This window comes from Elephantulus edwardii, unplaced genomic scaffold, assembly GCF_000299155.1.
Source record: "Elephantulus edwardii isolate Elephantulus edwardi_28Jun2011 unplaced genomic scaffold, EleEdw1.0 scaffold00085, whole genome shotgun sequence".
Lineage (NCBI taxonomy): Eukaryota > Metazoa > Chordata > Mammalia > Macroscelidea > Macroscelididae > Elephantulus > Elephantulus edwardii.
This window is the reverse complement of record NW_006399835.1, coordinates 1890620-1906582: the sequence shown is the minus strand read 5'-3', so window position 1 is coordinate 1906582 and position 15963 is coordinate 1890620. Positions and strand designations below refer to the sequence as shown.

Below are 15963 nucleotides of genomic sequence, written 5' to 3'. Positions count from 1 at the left end.
TTGGGCATGTTGCAAGGAGGGACTGGTCCTTGGAGAGGGACATCATGTTTGGCAGAGTGGAGGGGCGGCAAAGGAGAGGAAGACCTTTGGTGAGATGGATCGATTCTGTGACTGGCGTGGTGGGAATAAGTGCGTTTGAGATAGCTAGGTTGGCACAGGATAGAACAGCATTTAGAGCTCTTGTACATAAGGTCGCTATGAGTCGCGAGCGATGGCACATAACAACATAACACATAACAACAACAACAACAATCCCTGAGATGGAAAACTTGAAACAAGTATAGTGAGCCTTTTCAGGAACCTGATTCAGAATATTAGATTATTATTGTCAGACCTCTGGAGAGCAGCATGCATTCAAAGCAGTATGGTCAGCCACCATCTTGGCACAGGGCATCACTGTTTCCATCTGTGTAATGCAAGAGGCTTGGTTACCGTGCAGTACCCACATTGCCCTTGTTTTGTTAGAGAGTAAGTAAACCTGTAATGTTGCTTTGACTTTCTTGGCTATGACTGACTGAGAAGCACCAGTTTGAAGCCTTGATTTAAATGATTTTTTGTTTCTTTTTGTTATTTTTATACTATTATCAACATTTTTTTTCTTCACAAGTGTGGAGTGACTATGGTAGTGTCTTTAGGTGCCGTCAAGTTGAGTATGATCCATAGCAACCCTATCCTATGCCATCTTCACACTTTCTGACACACTAGAGCCCATTGTAGCAGTCACTGTCGTTACTTGGTTAAGGGTCTTTCTGTCCTTCACCGACCCTCTGCCTTTCCAAGCATGATGTCCCTCTCCAAGGAATAGCCTCTCTGTAGACTTTGTTCATTATCTAAGCCGTCTCATTTCATTACTTTTTCACTTATCATTTAATATTGTTTCTTATTGAGACTATGTTGGTGAACCTAAATGTAGTAAAGCAGAAAACCATATAAAACTTAAACATAAAACACACGATAACATTAATATTTGTAAACTATCCTAGTCACAGGTTGCTTTGGGGATATTATCAAAATATTCAGATTCCATATATCTGGTAGAAGTACAAATTCTCAATAGAGAACTGAGTGGAAATGAATCTGTTTGAAGCATAGTATGAAGCTGATGTCTATAATACAAGTGTTGGTCCAACTGATGTTATGCAGCTGTTCAGCTCTTGCTGGCTCCTTTGAACGTGGGCAACATAAATTTATGATACTTTATATTTAATTGCCTTTCATGTTTTGTTCAGAATATTAGAAATCATAAGTTTTCATACTAACCTTATAATTTGTCTTGAGTGTCTTTCCTCATGCTTTTTAAAATTCAAAATAGCTAAACTAGTTCCTGAAACTTTTTCATGTCATGAAAAGAAAAGATTGCCCTTGACATAGCATTGTTGTTGTTGTTGTTATGTTCTGTCGAGTCGCTTGCTAAAACAGGAAGATGATCTATCTTTCCATTGTGTTTATCTTTCTACCTGGTTATTGGGTCATGTACTCATGCTTAAGCTGAAAAAGAAAAAAATCCCTCAAACTAGCTGCTCTTGTGTTGTTTCTGACTCGCTGTGACCCTCCATTGGATTTCTGAGGCTGTAAATTGCAAGGGGAGGAGACTCGCTAGCTTTCTCCTGAAGAGCAGCTGGTTGATTAGAACTGCTGGTGACATGCAGCCTTTGAATTAGCAGTGCAGCTCCCTACAGATTATGCCACTAGACCTCCCACGGGCTTTCTGATTGCTTTGGTGGTGATTAGTGGTCAGTTTCATACAATAGTGTGATTAGACCAAACTCACTGCTGTGTCGTCTTTACAGACTTCTGAGGCTTTAAATCATGACAGATGGAGACTGTGTTCTTCTACAGAACAGCTGGTGAAGTTGAGCTGCTGACCTTTGTATTAACAGCACAGTACTCTAAACTGTGCCACCTGAGCTGCTTTAGAGTGCACCAGCAGTCTATGAGACACACACACACACACCCCCCCTACATATACATGGGAGGAGGATGGGCAGACTGCTCTCATGCTATTAACTGCCTCTGAAAACCCACTGGAGGATCAGCTGTGGGTCGGTTCTGACTCTCAGTGGTACAGAACTCTATATAACTCCACTTCCTAAACAACATGCCTTTGGAAACTCTATGAACATTGGAGAAACGTTGCTAATTATAGAACAGGGTTCAGATCTTTTGTTCATAGGGTCGCTTAGAGTCGTACTCCACTTGACAGCACTTAACATTACACACACACACACACATATTACTTCAGTGACTTAAGGAAGGTTTATTAGCCCCACTCTCCCTCCCTGCCAAGTACAGAAAGGAATTGAAGCCAAATCAGTATAACCAGGAACAGAAGAATTCAGGACCATTTGCACTGATTGGTCACTACCTATGGTAAATTTCTAACTCTTCTTTGGTTCAAGTATATAACACAAACAGAAATTCAGACTAGCTATTTCCATAAGGTTTAGTTGTGTTCTGTTTTGGTTTTTGCTATGAATTAGGGGGAGTGCATCTTATTTATAGTGAGATCTTTAGATATGTTCCACAGCACATAAGTTAATTTGCTCTCTTTTTCTCAATTTTGAAATATTTGCTATATTACTTCAGCAGAGTCCTCTGGGGTATTAGATAAGCCTCACTCATTTGATTCTTTCCCTGTGTTCCATTCAGCATCTGACTATTGTTTCAGCTCATGGGAGACCAACCAAAGGCAAAGAGGTTTCAGATTTGAGTTATAATAATTTCAGTTCAAGTTTGAATTCGCTCGCTGGGGTAAATTCATGACTCTAGAGCACCCTAGTGGCCTCTTGGGGGACAATACTAGTGCAGTGCAACTTTCCCAGAAATCTTAACTCCACCATTTGGGAGCAGGACTTGGAAACAAGACAGTCTCTTACTGCTCCATTCCGAATGTGGCTACAAGAGTGCGCCTGCATTATCACTCTCAGAAGATACACTCGACGTGTGTTATGATTATGGCTAAGTATAAAATCTAGCCCAGTGGACTTGTTCTGCATTGCTTAGATAGTTTTGTGTGTTCAATTAAAAGCTTAAACAGAAGTGACTAATTTGCTTTTGTAGGACGAAACCTTCTTTTCTCCACATTTCTGGGTTTTTTTGAAGGGTGGGGGTAGGGGAAATGAGCTGGTTTGTTTTTGTGCTCACCCATCAGTATTGCTTACCTCTCTGAGCTCTTTCCATTTCATGGCTTTATAGGAATCGTCCTTTTACTTTGCTAATATTGCCAAATTTGATCTGTTGTTTTGTTCCAGGTACTGTTTCTTTGACTTGGTCTTACCTGCTTTCACCATTTCTATCTTCAGAGAGGACTATCCCTTAAAGCCTGTATTCCTAAAGCTTACCTCGCTAAGGCTGTCATCTGCCCTGGCCACCAAAAAGGACTTTGTGTCCTGGGCTTATCTTTGGCCAAAGTGATGTAACAAGACTCAGTCTGACCTCTTCTCCCAAACGTTATTGTTCTGTGCCATTAATAGAAAATGACTCGAAGCTGACCTTCCAGTGGGTTTTCAGAGGTTATAAATCACACAGGAGATTGGCCATCTTTCTCCGGCGGAGCAGCTAGGGAGTTCAAACCGTCTGCCTTTGGTTGACAGCACAGCTCCTTACTAGTACACCACCAGAGCTCCCGAAGACAAAGTACATTACATGTTTTCTCAAAATGGAAATCCCATTATCACTGCCTGATCCACAATAGGTATAAAGAAGACTTTTCATTCTTAGATGGCATTATCTCATTTTTAGGATTTTATGAGAATTTTCAGTGTATTTTTTTGGTGGGGAGGGTCTGGAATGTTTTCCAACTCCATACCACCAATTTTCAATTACTTTGTAATTATGCTCAACTTCTTACTGTATTTTTTGCTTATTCATCTGGAACAACCAGGAAAAGCAACAACCACCAAGTAGACATGAAACCCTTTAAAGGCTCACACATGCACGCAATAAAAGTGAAAAGTAGAATCTGGGTTTCTTTATGACTGTGTTATTGCCATACTTCATAATCTTAAGAAGTAGAAATCCATACTGTCTATTCCCTTTTCTGATACTAAACCCTCTCTTTAACTTCTCATTGCTTTCTTTCAGCAAGCAATTCTTTTTAATTTTTTTTATTTTATTGAGATTTTAATGAAAGTTTATGAAGAACGTGGGTTTCCAGTCCTTCATTGTTGCACATTTTCCTCCCTTTCCCTCCACCCACCCCCTCCCCCGAAGACCACTTTTTTCTTGGGGAAAAAGTTATTTTCCTTGTTATACAGTCTCCTACCCCAGTCCACTTTACTATGCAGCTCTTATTCTGTCATGCCAATAGTACCTAATCATATATTCTCAGCAAGAAATTCTTAGGAAGTAAAATACTCATTATTTTTGGAGCTACATTATATCAATAAGGAGATCTGGTGGTAATAGTGTTATTATGTGTTGTGCTGCACTGGTAACTAGAAGGTCAGAGGTTTAAAACCACCAGAAGCTCCACAGGACAGAGATGAGTCATCTGCTCACATAAAGATTTATAGCCTTGAGAACCCTGTGGAGGGTCAACTTGGTGACTATTAATACCATTAGTTCAGATCCCGACCCGTTACCCAAAACAAGAACTAAGAAAGTAAAGAACTTAATCCTCTTTCTGGAAAAACTGAAAATATAAACCCATTGCCATCAAGTCAGAACCACTTCTTTCAGATGGTCATAGCTGACCCTCTAGCAGTTTGGGGAGTGCGGTGGTTGTAAATGGGACAGGAAGAGATTGCCCATCATTCTCCAGATGACCCAGTGGTGGATTCAGACTGGCAGAGACACACACACACACACACACACACACACACACACACACCCTTTGGGTTAGCAGCATGACCTCCTATGGAGCAAACCACCAGAGTTCTCATCAGGACCATCTAAAATGTAGAGATCCTGCTGAAGGAGTAAATAAGGCTCATGCCATAATCACAAGGTTTAGCTTATGGATTTGGATAAAACCTAGAAATTTATAGCTTGTGAGTAATTTTTTGTTGTTTGTTGTTGTTCTAATACTCTTATGCAGCACCAAAGCTTAAAGACATCAATTCTCCTTTTACCATCTCTTGTCATTGTCCAGTTCTCTGATGCATAGCAAGTAATTGCAAAGACCATGGCCTGTATCAGGCACACCTTAGTCTCTAAACTGACATCATTGCTCCTCAGTATCTTAATACTCATTGTAAACCCATTTTGTCTTCCTTATACTGGTGGCTTAGTGGTGAGGTCAGAGGCACACAGTTCAAATCCACCAGCTGCTCTGCAGGAGAAAAATAGACATTTTCTTCCCATGCAGTTTACTGCCTCTGAAAACCCGCTGGTCAGCTGTGCATCTGTTCTGACTTGATAGTACATACAAACAACAACAGCATACTTTTAGAAGATGCCTCTGTGGTAGTGGTTAAGTGCTCTCCTACTAACTACAAGGTCAGTGGTTCAAATGCACCAGCCAGTCTACAAAAGTTGTGGCAGTCTGCTTCCGTAAAGATTAAAAACCACAGTCATTGCTCTTGAGTTGATTATAATTCACAGCAACCCTCCATTATGATATTTTTGGAGGCTGTATGTTTTTTAGAGAAGACTGCCTATCTTTCACCCTCCAAGCAGCTGGAGGATTCAAACCATCAAACTTGCCATTAACAACAACCTATAATACCAGAGCTCTTTTCCATAAATATTATAGCCTTAAAAACCTCTAGGGACAGTTCTCTCTCCTAGAGAGTCAATCTTAATTGGAATTGACCAGAAGGCAGTGAGTTTGGGTTTTGGGTATAATTTTAAAAAGTTTTGAATTTTAAGGCTAGAACCAAGAAACTTAAGGTTTTTCTTATCAAATAATCTTTTATTTTACTGGGGGAAGGGGATCTATTTTAAAAACTCTAAGATACATGTCACTGTCCCATTTTAACCCAAATATCAAAATATAAATAAGACTAAATACCTAGCGTTATCAAAAGTAATCTACTATTGAAGTAGATATGTTAAATCTGAGTGTAGGCGTAGGATTTAAAAAGAGCCTTTATTTCTATTTTGGGTTTTTGTTGGTTGTTTAATAGAAGAGGCATTTGAAAGCATTATTTTAGGTGTTTGTGGGGAGCCATAGGGTTTGGGGGTTTTTTAGTCTTTTTTTTTCCTCCATGAATAGTTCTGTTACCTTAAGTATATCTTCAGGTAGCCATTTTATTAAATATTGAGGTAATAAGGCCAACCCAGAGATCTTAATTTTGTGTAAGTAAACCTGTGTGTGTGAGATATATATATATAAAATGTTATATAATAATTCTAATTACTTGCAATCTGTTTAGAATAGAAAGTTTTTAACAAATCTTTTCTTTTTAGATATGTTCAAAACAAATGGCTATTATTTACAGAGCACAGATCTTTAGCATTGGTACCCAACCCCACTAGAGAGTTATATAGATTTGAAATTAAAAATAATAACTGTCTATTTAAAATACATATAATTAATCTCATTATTCTCAGAAGAAGATAAATCTTTATCATCTTCTGTAGATCAGCTGACTACAGTGATCTCAGATCAAGGCCTTGACCACATGTAGCCTTTGTGTTTGATTGGAACATGCACCATTCTCCCTTGCCAACTTTTAAATCCAAACACTCAGAAAATGATACTCTTGATTTCATCTTCTATTAGACAAAAACATTTAATCTTCTGTGTTTAATTCATCAGTAAAATATAAATGATAGCAAAACCAAATCAGAGCTTTGAAAAATCCATTCAAATGGGTTAGCTCCTGGGACTTATCTCCATATATATATATACCTCCATATATATATACACACACACACACACACATACATACATACATATACCCTTCTACAAGCAACATTAGTGCCTTGTGTTTCAGTGTGTAACTGTTTATATGTGTTTTGTCCTATTTCAGCCATATTTTCAGAAGACAAAAACACCACAGAGCCTGCTCATAAGGTTAAAAATGCTCCATCCATTCCTTACACTTCAGAGCCAACAACATTGCAAGAACCTTTGGTTGGCAGTCAAAAGAGAAAAGCAAGGAAAACCAAGATCACACACCTCGTCAGGACAGCAGATGGCCGGGTGTCACCAGCAGGAGGTACTTTGGGTAAGCAGAAGAAGCCTTAGGCAGAGAGGATGAGAAAAAGTAGATGATCATTCTGGAGTCCTGGTAAAATTGCCCAGCAAATGGATAAATCCAATTGGGTCACATTGAAAAATGGGTCTATTCTATATGGTTTAGCGTTACATTTTCTCTTTCTGATTGTTCTTGAGAAGTCATTATTTCCAGCTACCCAAATGCACAGGTTTTATTCTGTGTTTTTATATTTGTACCTCTTATTCCATGAGCATTTCTGGGATTCCTAGAAAGAAAAGAAAGGCACTATTCAGGACTGTCAGCATTATCTTTTTTCCAACATAAGCCAAAAGAGTATTGATTAGGTACATACGAAAGAACCTAGAATAGGAAAAGTGCTGGATGAATCAGTGACTCTATTCAAGTCACTACAAACCAGAATTTAAGCCAGTGGATTAAGGAGCCTTTAAAAGCCTCCAGAACATCCTATAAACTAATTCAGATTACTATAGGAGCCTAAAAATGCTTGTGAATTTTTTTAATTCTCTGGGCCAGTTCTTAACCAAGTAATACATTACTGTGACATTTCCTATTTTCAGTGATGGTTAGTGACAGTAGACTTGCCTGAGACCCAAAAGGGGTAAAATCATGAGTGATGCTCACCACCCCAAGCCTTCCTCATCCACATACTCTGCATTCATGGCCTTCACTGTTGCTGCCTTCTGCCTTCCAGCATCTCCAGCTTTGGAGAAAGTGTCCTACCCTCTCTAGTTTTCAGGAAATGGTCATGGTTTATACTGGCCTTTTATAAATACATCAAATATTTAAATGAATGTTTCTTAAGAGTGATATTTCTAAGTACCAGATTTGTATATGTAGGGGTTAATAATGATAAATTATTCATTGAGCTCACAATTGGAGGAGGTTTAGTAAATTTTGTCTACTTTTTCTTACATTTTACTTAGATTGATTGCTAGAATCATAAAGGCTCTTCCTGACTCTGATATTACCTTATCATGTAAAAGGTGAAACTTAAAGAGAGAAAGTTTTGTTTCTTGGGTGTATTTCAAAAAGTAGAAGTAGAATGACAGATAACATTCGTTTTCTTGGTTTTGAGTCCAGCAGGGACCTCCTCCCTTCCCTTTCAACTCTGATTTCTGTTCACAATGTTCATTTTGTTGCCTGTAATAACCTCATTTATGCTTGTAGAAGAATGAAAGACATTTTAGAAAATACTCCCTTTTATGTAGAAAAACATCATAACACTTTCATGTCTTAATATATGACATTTATAACCATTATTGATTGCTTTCTCTATTTAAAGTATTTTTTTAAAGCCATGATAAAAAGTCTTCCTCCCCTATGATGACCACATAATAGAACAGAGAAATTGTACTCATCTCCAACAGGTAGATTTGCATAGCATTTTCATGATCTCTTCATAAATACCAACGGGCCCTTTGTCTGCCTTCCATTAAGTCTTCAGAATAAAAATCACAGCTCGGGATTCTAATGCTTAGACAATGCTAAGTGTAGCTATCACAGCATACCAAAAGTCTTAAGGGCTGGCAGGGACTAAGGCTTCCTCAGAAAGGATTCTTGAAGGTTTTTTCCCTTTTTTTGGTAGTTTTTTTAAAAAAACAAACAAACAAAAAGATGGTGTGTATTTGCCCTCTGAAAGAGTCTGTTGACCAAGGTGCATTTTACCCTCTCTCCCTTCAAGCCTGAAGATTGACCTATTTTCTGACCTTGGATAAAACTCAGCTTCAGGCACATTACTGCTCATAGTTGTAATTGAGTAGAATAAAAGAGCTTTGTTACCGTAAGAGAAGAGATTCTGTTAAAGCTTTAATACTCCGTTGATGACAGAAGTGAAGAGTAACAAATGCTCGCTCATTTTACTTTGATGGGCACTGTTTCCTGTGTCCCTTCTCTGGAGGGAACAGAATGATCTCCTCGTGATGGATTTCTCTTTTGTTCCAGATGACAAACCAAAGGAACAACTGCAGAGGAGTCTCCCTAAAGCAGCCGAGACAGACTGCAATGAGGAATGCTCGCACAGCGCCGAGGCGGTGGAGACGCGGAGCAGTACTCCCGACATGCCCGCGGTGTCGGCCTTCTTTAGCCTCGCGGCACTGGCCGAGGTGGCAGCCATGGAAAATGTGCACAGGTCAGTGGTGCGAAGCCTTCCTCTGTCGGACTACCCTGGCTCACTTCCCCCCTTTCCAAAGCACATGGACCTCGAAGGCAGAGTGAAAAACCCAGACCATCTCTCCTGAAGTGACAGGTGACATTTCAGTAGTACGAGTCATGGGACTTGGTCCAAGAACACACTTTTTTGGTAAAGTGATATTAGGAAAGCATGTATGATAAGGAGACATGTAAGGAAGAGTAGCCACCAGAGCATTTTATTTTTAATACACTCTGATGTGGCTAAGCTTCATTTCCACAGACAGCCTGAGAGAATACAAAAAGCAGTCTAGTTATTAAGCATGAACTTTGGAGTCAAATCTCAGACCAGCGTTTGAATCCTAGTTATGCTACTTCTAAATTGTGAGATTCTGAGCAAGAACATTAGCCTTTCTACCCTGTTTTTTTCTTCCTGTTAAATGGGTTAAGTGATGTTTCTTTTATTATGTGCAATAGGATGGGCGTTTGCATTCAGTCCATTGCTGGCTTATGATGAGCGCCTGTCTCCCCCCACCTCCACCCCCCCATGGAGACATTGTGGTCTAGGGAAAGAGCATCATGTCACCTGATTAGTGATAGAGGCTCGCAGTCTTCTCCACTTTGTGATACGAAGTCATTTATTTCTCTGGACTTTCGTTTTCTCGTTGTATGCCGAGCATAATGATAACCTCAAAAAATCATGAAGTTCTGAGGATCAAACAAGATCATAAACGTGAAAGTCCTTTGTACTTGGTGAGGCTCCACAGACAGTATATTAACAGTGTAATTGGGCGTAGTACTGCTTCTTAGGAAGGCAGAAATCCTTTTGTATATCTAGTTATTTCATACTTTTGCACAAAGTGGATCTCCCACAAAATAGCTACTTTCTTCGACTTTTCTTTCATTACAAAAGAGCTTGAAACCCCCTCCACACCTGTAGACCCACCTGCCGGGCTCCATTTTCCTCTTCAACTCCAGGTTTACGAGGCCCTGACATAAGCTTTATTTGCTGCTGCTGCTTCTTTACCTGTCATATTACAGTTCTAGTGCTTCCTCACACATAGCCTCTAGATATTTCCAAGAAGTCAAATTCCTATTCATTTGAACACTGCAACTTCCTAACAGCAAGTGAATGGTGACAGGCATTGTTAAGGTCTCTGAGGGACACAGTGAATGATGACAAGCATTGTTAAGGTCTCTGAGGAGATAACTCAATAGACTTCTCTAGGATAGTACAGAGGACAAACGTAAACATAGGAAGAAAAATTAAAATAGTTTATCTGAATACAAGAATTGAGGTGTGATATCTTAATTCAGGGCTCATAAAAGGCTGCCCTTCCTGCTGTCAGAGTTCTCTTCTAAAAGTACCTGGGACTCTGATGGTTTAGTGCTTAGGAGTCGTGCTGTCAACTCAGAGGCACAGAGTTCAAATCCACGAACTCATAGGGGAAAGATGGGCAAGCTCTCCCATGCTGTTTACTGCCTCTAAAAACCTTCTAGAAGGTCAGCTCTGAGTCATTTCCTAGACTTTGTGTACATAACAACAAGACCACATAGCCCCTGTAGCCCCCCTTCCAGGACTCCTAGCCCCACCTTCCCTTGCAGCTCTTATCTCCCCTCAACTCTCAACACCTTGCTCTGTATTCACATGGAATCACTGTACTGATAAGCCAAGCCTTCAAGCAGCTTCATGCCAGTTTACCCCCCCTGCTGGGAATTTGCATTTCCAACCCAGAAATACAGAATTGGAATCTACATTGTCACAAGAGCCAGGTGATTCTTAAGTGTGGAACATCGTAAGATCCTCCTCCTCCCCCCTCAGGACCTCCTGCCGCTCCTTCCAGCCCTCATTCTTGGTCACCATCTGATTCTTACTCCCAAAGCCCCAGGTCCCGTCCCTGCTACCTCTGCACTCTGCCCACACACATCTATTAGTCCAGCTCCACTTCGGGTTGTAATTGTCTATTGATTCTTCATGTCTCCTCCCAGTGGAGTGGGAGTGCCTCAAAAGCACAGCTGTGGGGGAAGTGTGTGTAGAGGGAAGGTTTATGCAACAATGAATGATTTTTTTTTTTTTTTTTGTGAAATTGAGGCAGTAGTAGGGAGGAAAATGTGCGACAATAAATAAATGAAAATCCAACTTTTCTGGGACTTTAGTTAAAATCACAATTAAAAAAATTCAGACCTACAAGTCCGCTTTCTACCATAGACTTTATGGGTTACACACTAATTATTTGGTAAGTGTTGCTTAGATATCACTTTAATAAGTTTATCATTTAGATAGAACTAGTGAGCGTTGGAGTAGAAATACAGTATCTGTCCTATTGCCACTAAAAATCTAATACTGGGTTCAGAAACCTAATAAAAATTAATTTTACAAAAATACTGGAAATAGAGAATTGGAGAAAACCTTTGTTGAAAGCCTACTGTTTGTTTATCAGGAGTCTTTACCCAGAAAAGCTCATTAAATTTAATTCTGAAATGAGTTTATAGTCCCATTTTAATGATGAAGACATAGCCTCAGAAAACTAATTTTAATTAGAGATTGAGATAAGATTTGAAGTCAGCTGTCCATCTCCAAATGCTTCCTCTGTCCATTCATAGAAAATCAGAAGGAATTCCACTCAACCCCTCCCCTGGAGGCTAGAACCCCTGGGGTCACCTGCAGGGCAGCTGGTGGATTTGAACCATGTCATTTTGAGAATATAGCACAGCTATTCACCACTTAGCCCATCAAATCTTGAAAGTAGGCAGTTTTAATCCACAGTCCATAGCTGCCCCTCAGGAGGAAGGTAGGCAGTCTCCTCCCACGGCATTTACATCCTCTGAATACCTGCTGGGGGGTCAGCTATGAGTAAATTCAGACTCCACACAATGAGTTGTTGTTTGACAGTAAAATAACATTTTAATATCTTCTATCTTGAACAAATAACTGAACATACTGAATAGTTGGCACTTAACAGCACTCACACATGAATAAAAGGATTAATCCAGAGGTTTGATTCTAACACATGTCTAAAATCAAGATACTAAAATCCTACTCCTTTGAACTAGCACGTGATCCTCAGATTCTGAAACTTGCAAAGGTACTTAGTGTACATCATTTTTCTTTTATATGTATCTAAAGAAACTTGTATATACTTGTTGTGTACGGTCGAGTCGAAACAGACCCATAGGTGACCTTCAGTGGGTTTTCAAAGACGGTAATCGTACAGGAGAATGCCCATCCTTTTCCTGCAGAGCAGCTGAAGGATTCACACTGCCTGCCTTTGGGATTGCAGTGCAGGTTGTTACCTCTAGGCCCCCAGAGTTTACGGAGCAAACACTACTTGACTCTTGAATTACCTCCTTTTGTTCTCAATCTGTAGACATTCCCTCACTGAACAGTAAACCAGTAAAACTGTTATGTCTGCTCCTCCACGTTTTTCAGTGCAATGTGATGAACCACAGAGTATTGTTCTGGAAATCTGTAGGACAGAGAAACGAGCAAGCTTTGTCTGGGCCTTGTAAGTCTGTTAGCACATATCATGGAGGTGCCCGGGCTTGTCATTTGAGATAGAAAGTTCCTGTAGACATTAAGACCTTTGAACTGTTTTCTCATAACTAAGAAGTGAATCATTTTTTTCCTCCTCATTATACAAAAGCTGAATGAAGCATCAGCTATGTTTAACATGCTCCTGATCCAAATGATGGAAATGCCCATAATTTTCTAGTTTTGTCTGACAGTCATCCCATATATATATATGATTCTGGCCCACAGAGATTGATTTTCTTACGATCTGAAATCCAGTCAGTACTCACCTTTTTCCCCTGTACGTACTCTAACTATGCCTTTGAGACTTCTTGTTAGTCAAGAGACTTCATTTGTGTATAAGAGCAGTCCATTTCTGTTTCTCTTCAGGGACCAATTCTTTTTATAAATTTTAAATTGGATTTATCTCGCTCTCTGGTTGGTACTCGACAGCACCTAACAACAACAACAACTCTCTCATGGAGTTTTAGTGGTCTAATTCAGTAGAGAATTGCTCTGCCAACCCCAAGGCAAGTAGTTTGAATGCACCATGTGCTCTGAGAGAGAAAGACAGGCAGTCTCCTGTGTAATTTACAGCCTCTGAACACTGCAGTGAGTTTTTAAGATTTTGTATGTCTGAGAAATGAGCCTCATAAGTATCAATTATAGGAGAATTTTCTCCGTTTTAATATCAGTGGATTGAGAGTAAAAGCCCCAGCCCTTGATTGCAAGTGCCACTTTTAAAGAAAAATTCCAAATATGTTGGTGCTTGGAGTTTCCGCTCTACAGAATGAAGCTATGGTCAGGTACAGCCAGTGTCTGCTGAGTGGTAGGAGGGAAATTGTGATTTTCTTTTCTTTTCTTTCCTTTAATGTTTTAGAGACAGTAGCAGTTTACTTAAACAACATAAGTGACAGCAAAATAACAGAAGCTGTTAAGATAGAGAAGTTTTTGTACTCCTTCTCTTGTCTCTAATAACTTAATCTAAATAAGTGGTTTTCTCTTTTTTTTTCTCTCTCCCTCACAGAGGTCAGAGGGCAACTCCGCTCACCCATGATGGACAACCGAAAGAAATGCCACAGGCTCCTGTCCTCATTTCCTGCGCTGACCAATGAAGCGCCCTTTAATTGTAAAACATTGTGATTTACCTCCTACCCTAGCCTTGTCTTTACCCAGGGATGCTAACGAGTCCGTGTGGTGGACAAATACAGACTGCAAACAAGTGCATGTTGCACTTGCACGGCCCCAGTTCACTTGAAGGATGTTAGCATCCTAGGCCAGTTTGTTCTTTCAGAACCCAGAATCTTTAAGGGTGGTGTTTTTTGTCTGATTATGAGTGGAAACAGAACGATCCTGGAGCTTTGCTTTCTATTGAAGGCTTTTAACAGTAATAGGCAGTTATTGGTGAAAGGCTGCCTTTACTGTAGCTCATCTAGATCTCTTTTACCAACCAGAGAGTATGAAACTAGTTTCGTATATTACCTAGTTATTCTTTCAAAACAAAACAAAAAAAACCTGACGCACTGCACTAGTTATTATTAGATATTCTTAGTCTTTTTTGTACATGGAGATTTAAGTTCTAAGATGGTTTATATAATAGGTTATACCTACATTTATATTGTAGAATAAATATTAAAAGCCTGTTCCAGAGACTCCCCAGCAGCATGGGCAGGCAGATGATGTACCATTGTTAGCGGTGTATGCTCGACCTTTTGGTCCATATATTCTGCACTTTTATATTTGCCACCAGAGTGGTAGTTTGTTGGCAAAAGAAGAAAATTTTACAATTCTTACAAGTTTAATTTTTTTCTTAGCCATGAGTGACCAAGAAGAATTTGCTTGGCAAATTGTGGCAAATATTTTCCCAGACAGGGAAAGAGTCTTGCAGATGACAGATTACCGATGTTTTCATGCCTTGAGGATTCTTTTATTTTTACAAGGGGTCTAAGTGACCAATTAATCGTTCATACAAACAAACAAAAAAAAAAGACAAAAATATTACTCAGAAGTGACCTTAGTATTACTTCACTATTCTGAACACATGAAGACATTCACTTCACGTGGACTTTGAGATAAAGACCTTTTCCATCCATCACAGACAGACGGGACGGGTTTCAATTGCTATGCACAGCCTGATTGGCGCTGCAGATTTTAGAGCCATTTAAAGTTTGTGTTGCTTAGGAGGTATTGAGTGCATGATTAGTTAGGAATGCCTGCCCTGGGGTGGGACTCCTAGTCATAGATCCACCTGCAAACTTCTGTTTCTTTTTTATGTTTTGTTGCTTTTGATCATAAAACTAACTGAACATATGCCAGTGCCTAGTGGATTAACTGGCTTAGAACATTCAACATATTGACTTAACCACCTGACGTTCACAGTGTCTTGTCTCCTAGCAACAGATGCAAAGTGATACATCAAAATTAGTCTGAAGCTTCAGATTTTACAGGGTATTTGCTCCATAGCACAAAGTATTTCCCACTCTTGCATCACAGCACAAACTACCAAATTCTAATTCTTGGACTCCAGCAATAATTTTTATTGGGTTTCAAAACTGGTGGAGTTTTGATAGTCTTAGTTTGAGTTTGAAGCTTTTTAAATAGCTCTCCTCATGGTGACAGTTTACATGGTTTTATCTAGCTTTCTTATTTATACTTGACTGAATTAATTTTTTTTTTCTAATTGTAATTTGACCTAATAGCCATACAGAAGAAGAGGGAAAAAAGACTATTAATACTGACTAGGTTTAGCTTTTCATGGGTAGTTACAGTTTTGGTGATGGAAAATATCTACAATATACTAAAAAGTTTGCAAACACATAGAAGTTTGTTTTGTGTTTTGTTTGGGTTTTTTTTTTGTGTGTTTTTTTTTTTTTTCCAAAGCAGGTTAAAGAGGGCAGCAAAGTATTAGAATGGTATCCTCAAAAATACATACTTACTGTGGGGATGGAGGAAGAAGGAGTTTATAAAGACTAATCAGAGGTTAAAGATTAACCCCATTCACCTGGAAACACATCAGATGAGCAGCCCCATCACAGATTTCGAGCCTGAAATTTTTACTATGATGCTGTTTTATGAATATTTTCTAAATTTCCAAACAAAAAGTAGACATTTAAAAATGGCTAGGTCCCAGGGTTGGTGGCTGTTGGACTTTTTGGACCACTTGATAGCAGTGACTTAAAATTTATAATTAGCTAAAAA

At 39.3% G+C, this 15963-nt stretch overlaps 1 protein-coding gene across 2 annotated transcripts in view; it reads left to right on the top strand.

The window, feature by feature from the left end:
* The window catches only part of BBX (bobby sox homolog (Drosophila)), a 341982-nt gene extending 327703 nt beyond the window's left edge, over positions 1–14279 (top strand). The window contains exons 16-18 of one of the 2 annotated variants that reach the window (XM_006889997.1): positions 6918–7115; positions 9069–9255; positions 13793–14279. In XM_006889997.1, coding sequence (XP_006890059.1) covers positions 6918–7115; positions 9069–9255; positions 13793–13880 — 473 coding nt within the window. In that variant the 3' untranslated portion in view covers positions 13881–14279. The remainder of the gene's footprint in view (positions 1–6917; positions 7116–9068; positions 9256–13792) is intronic. The other variant, XM_006889998.1, reaches the window with a different exon arrangement.
* Positions 14280–15963: the final 1684 nt, after the last annotated feature.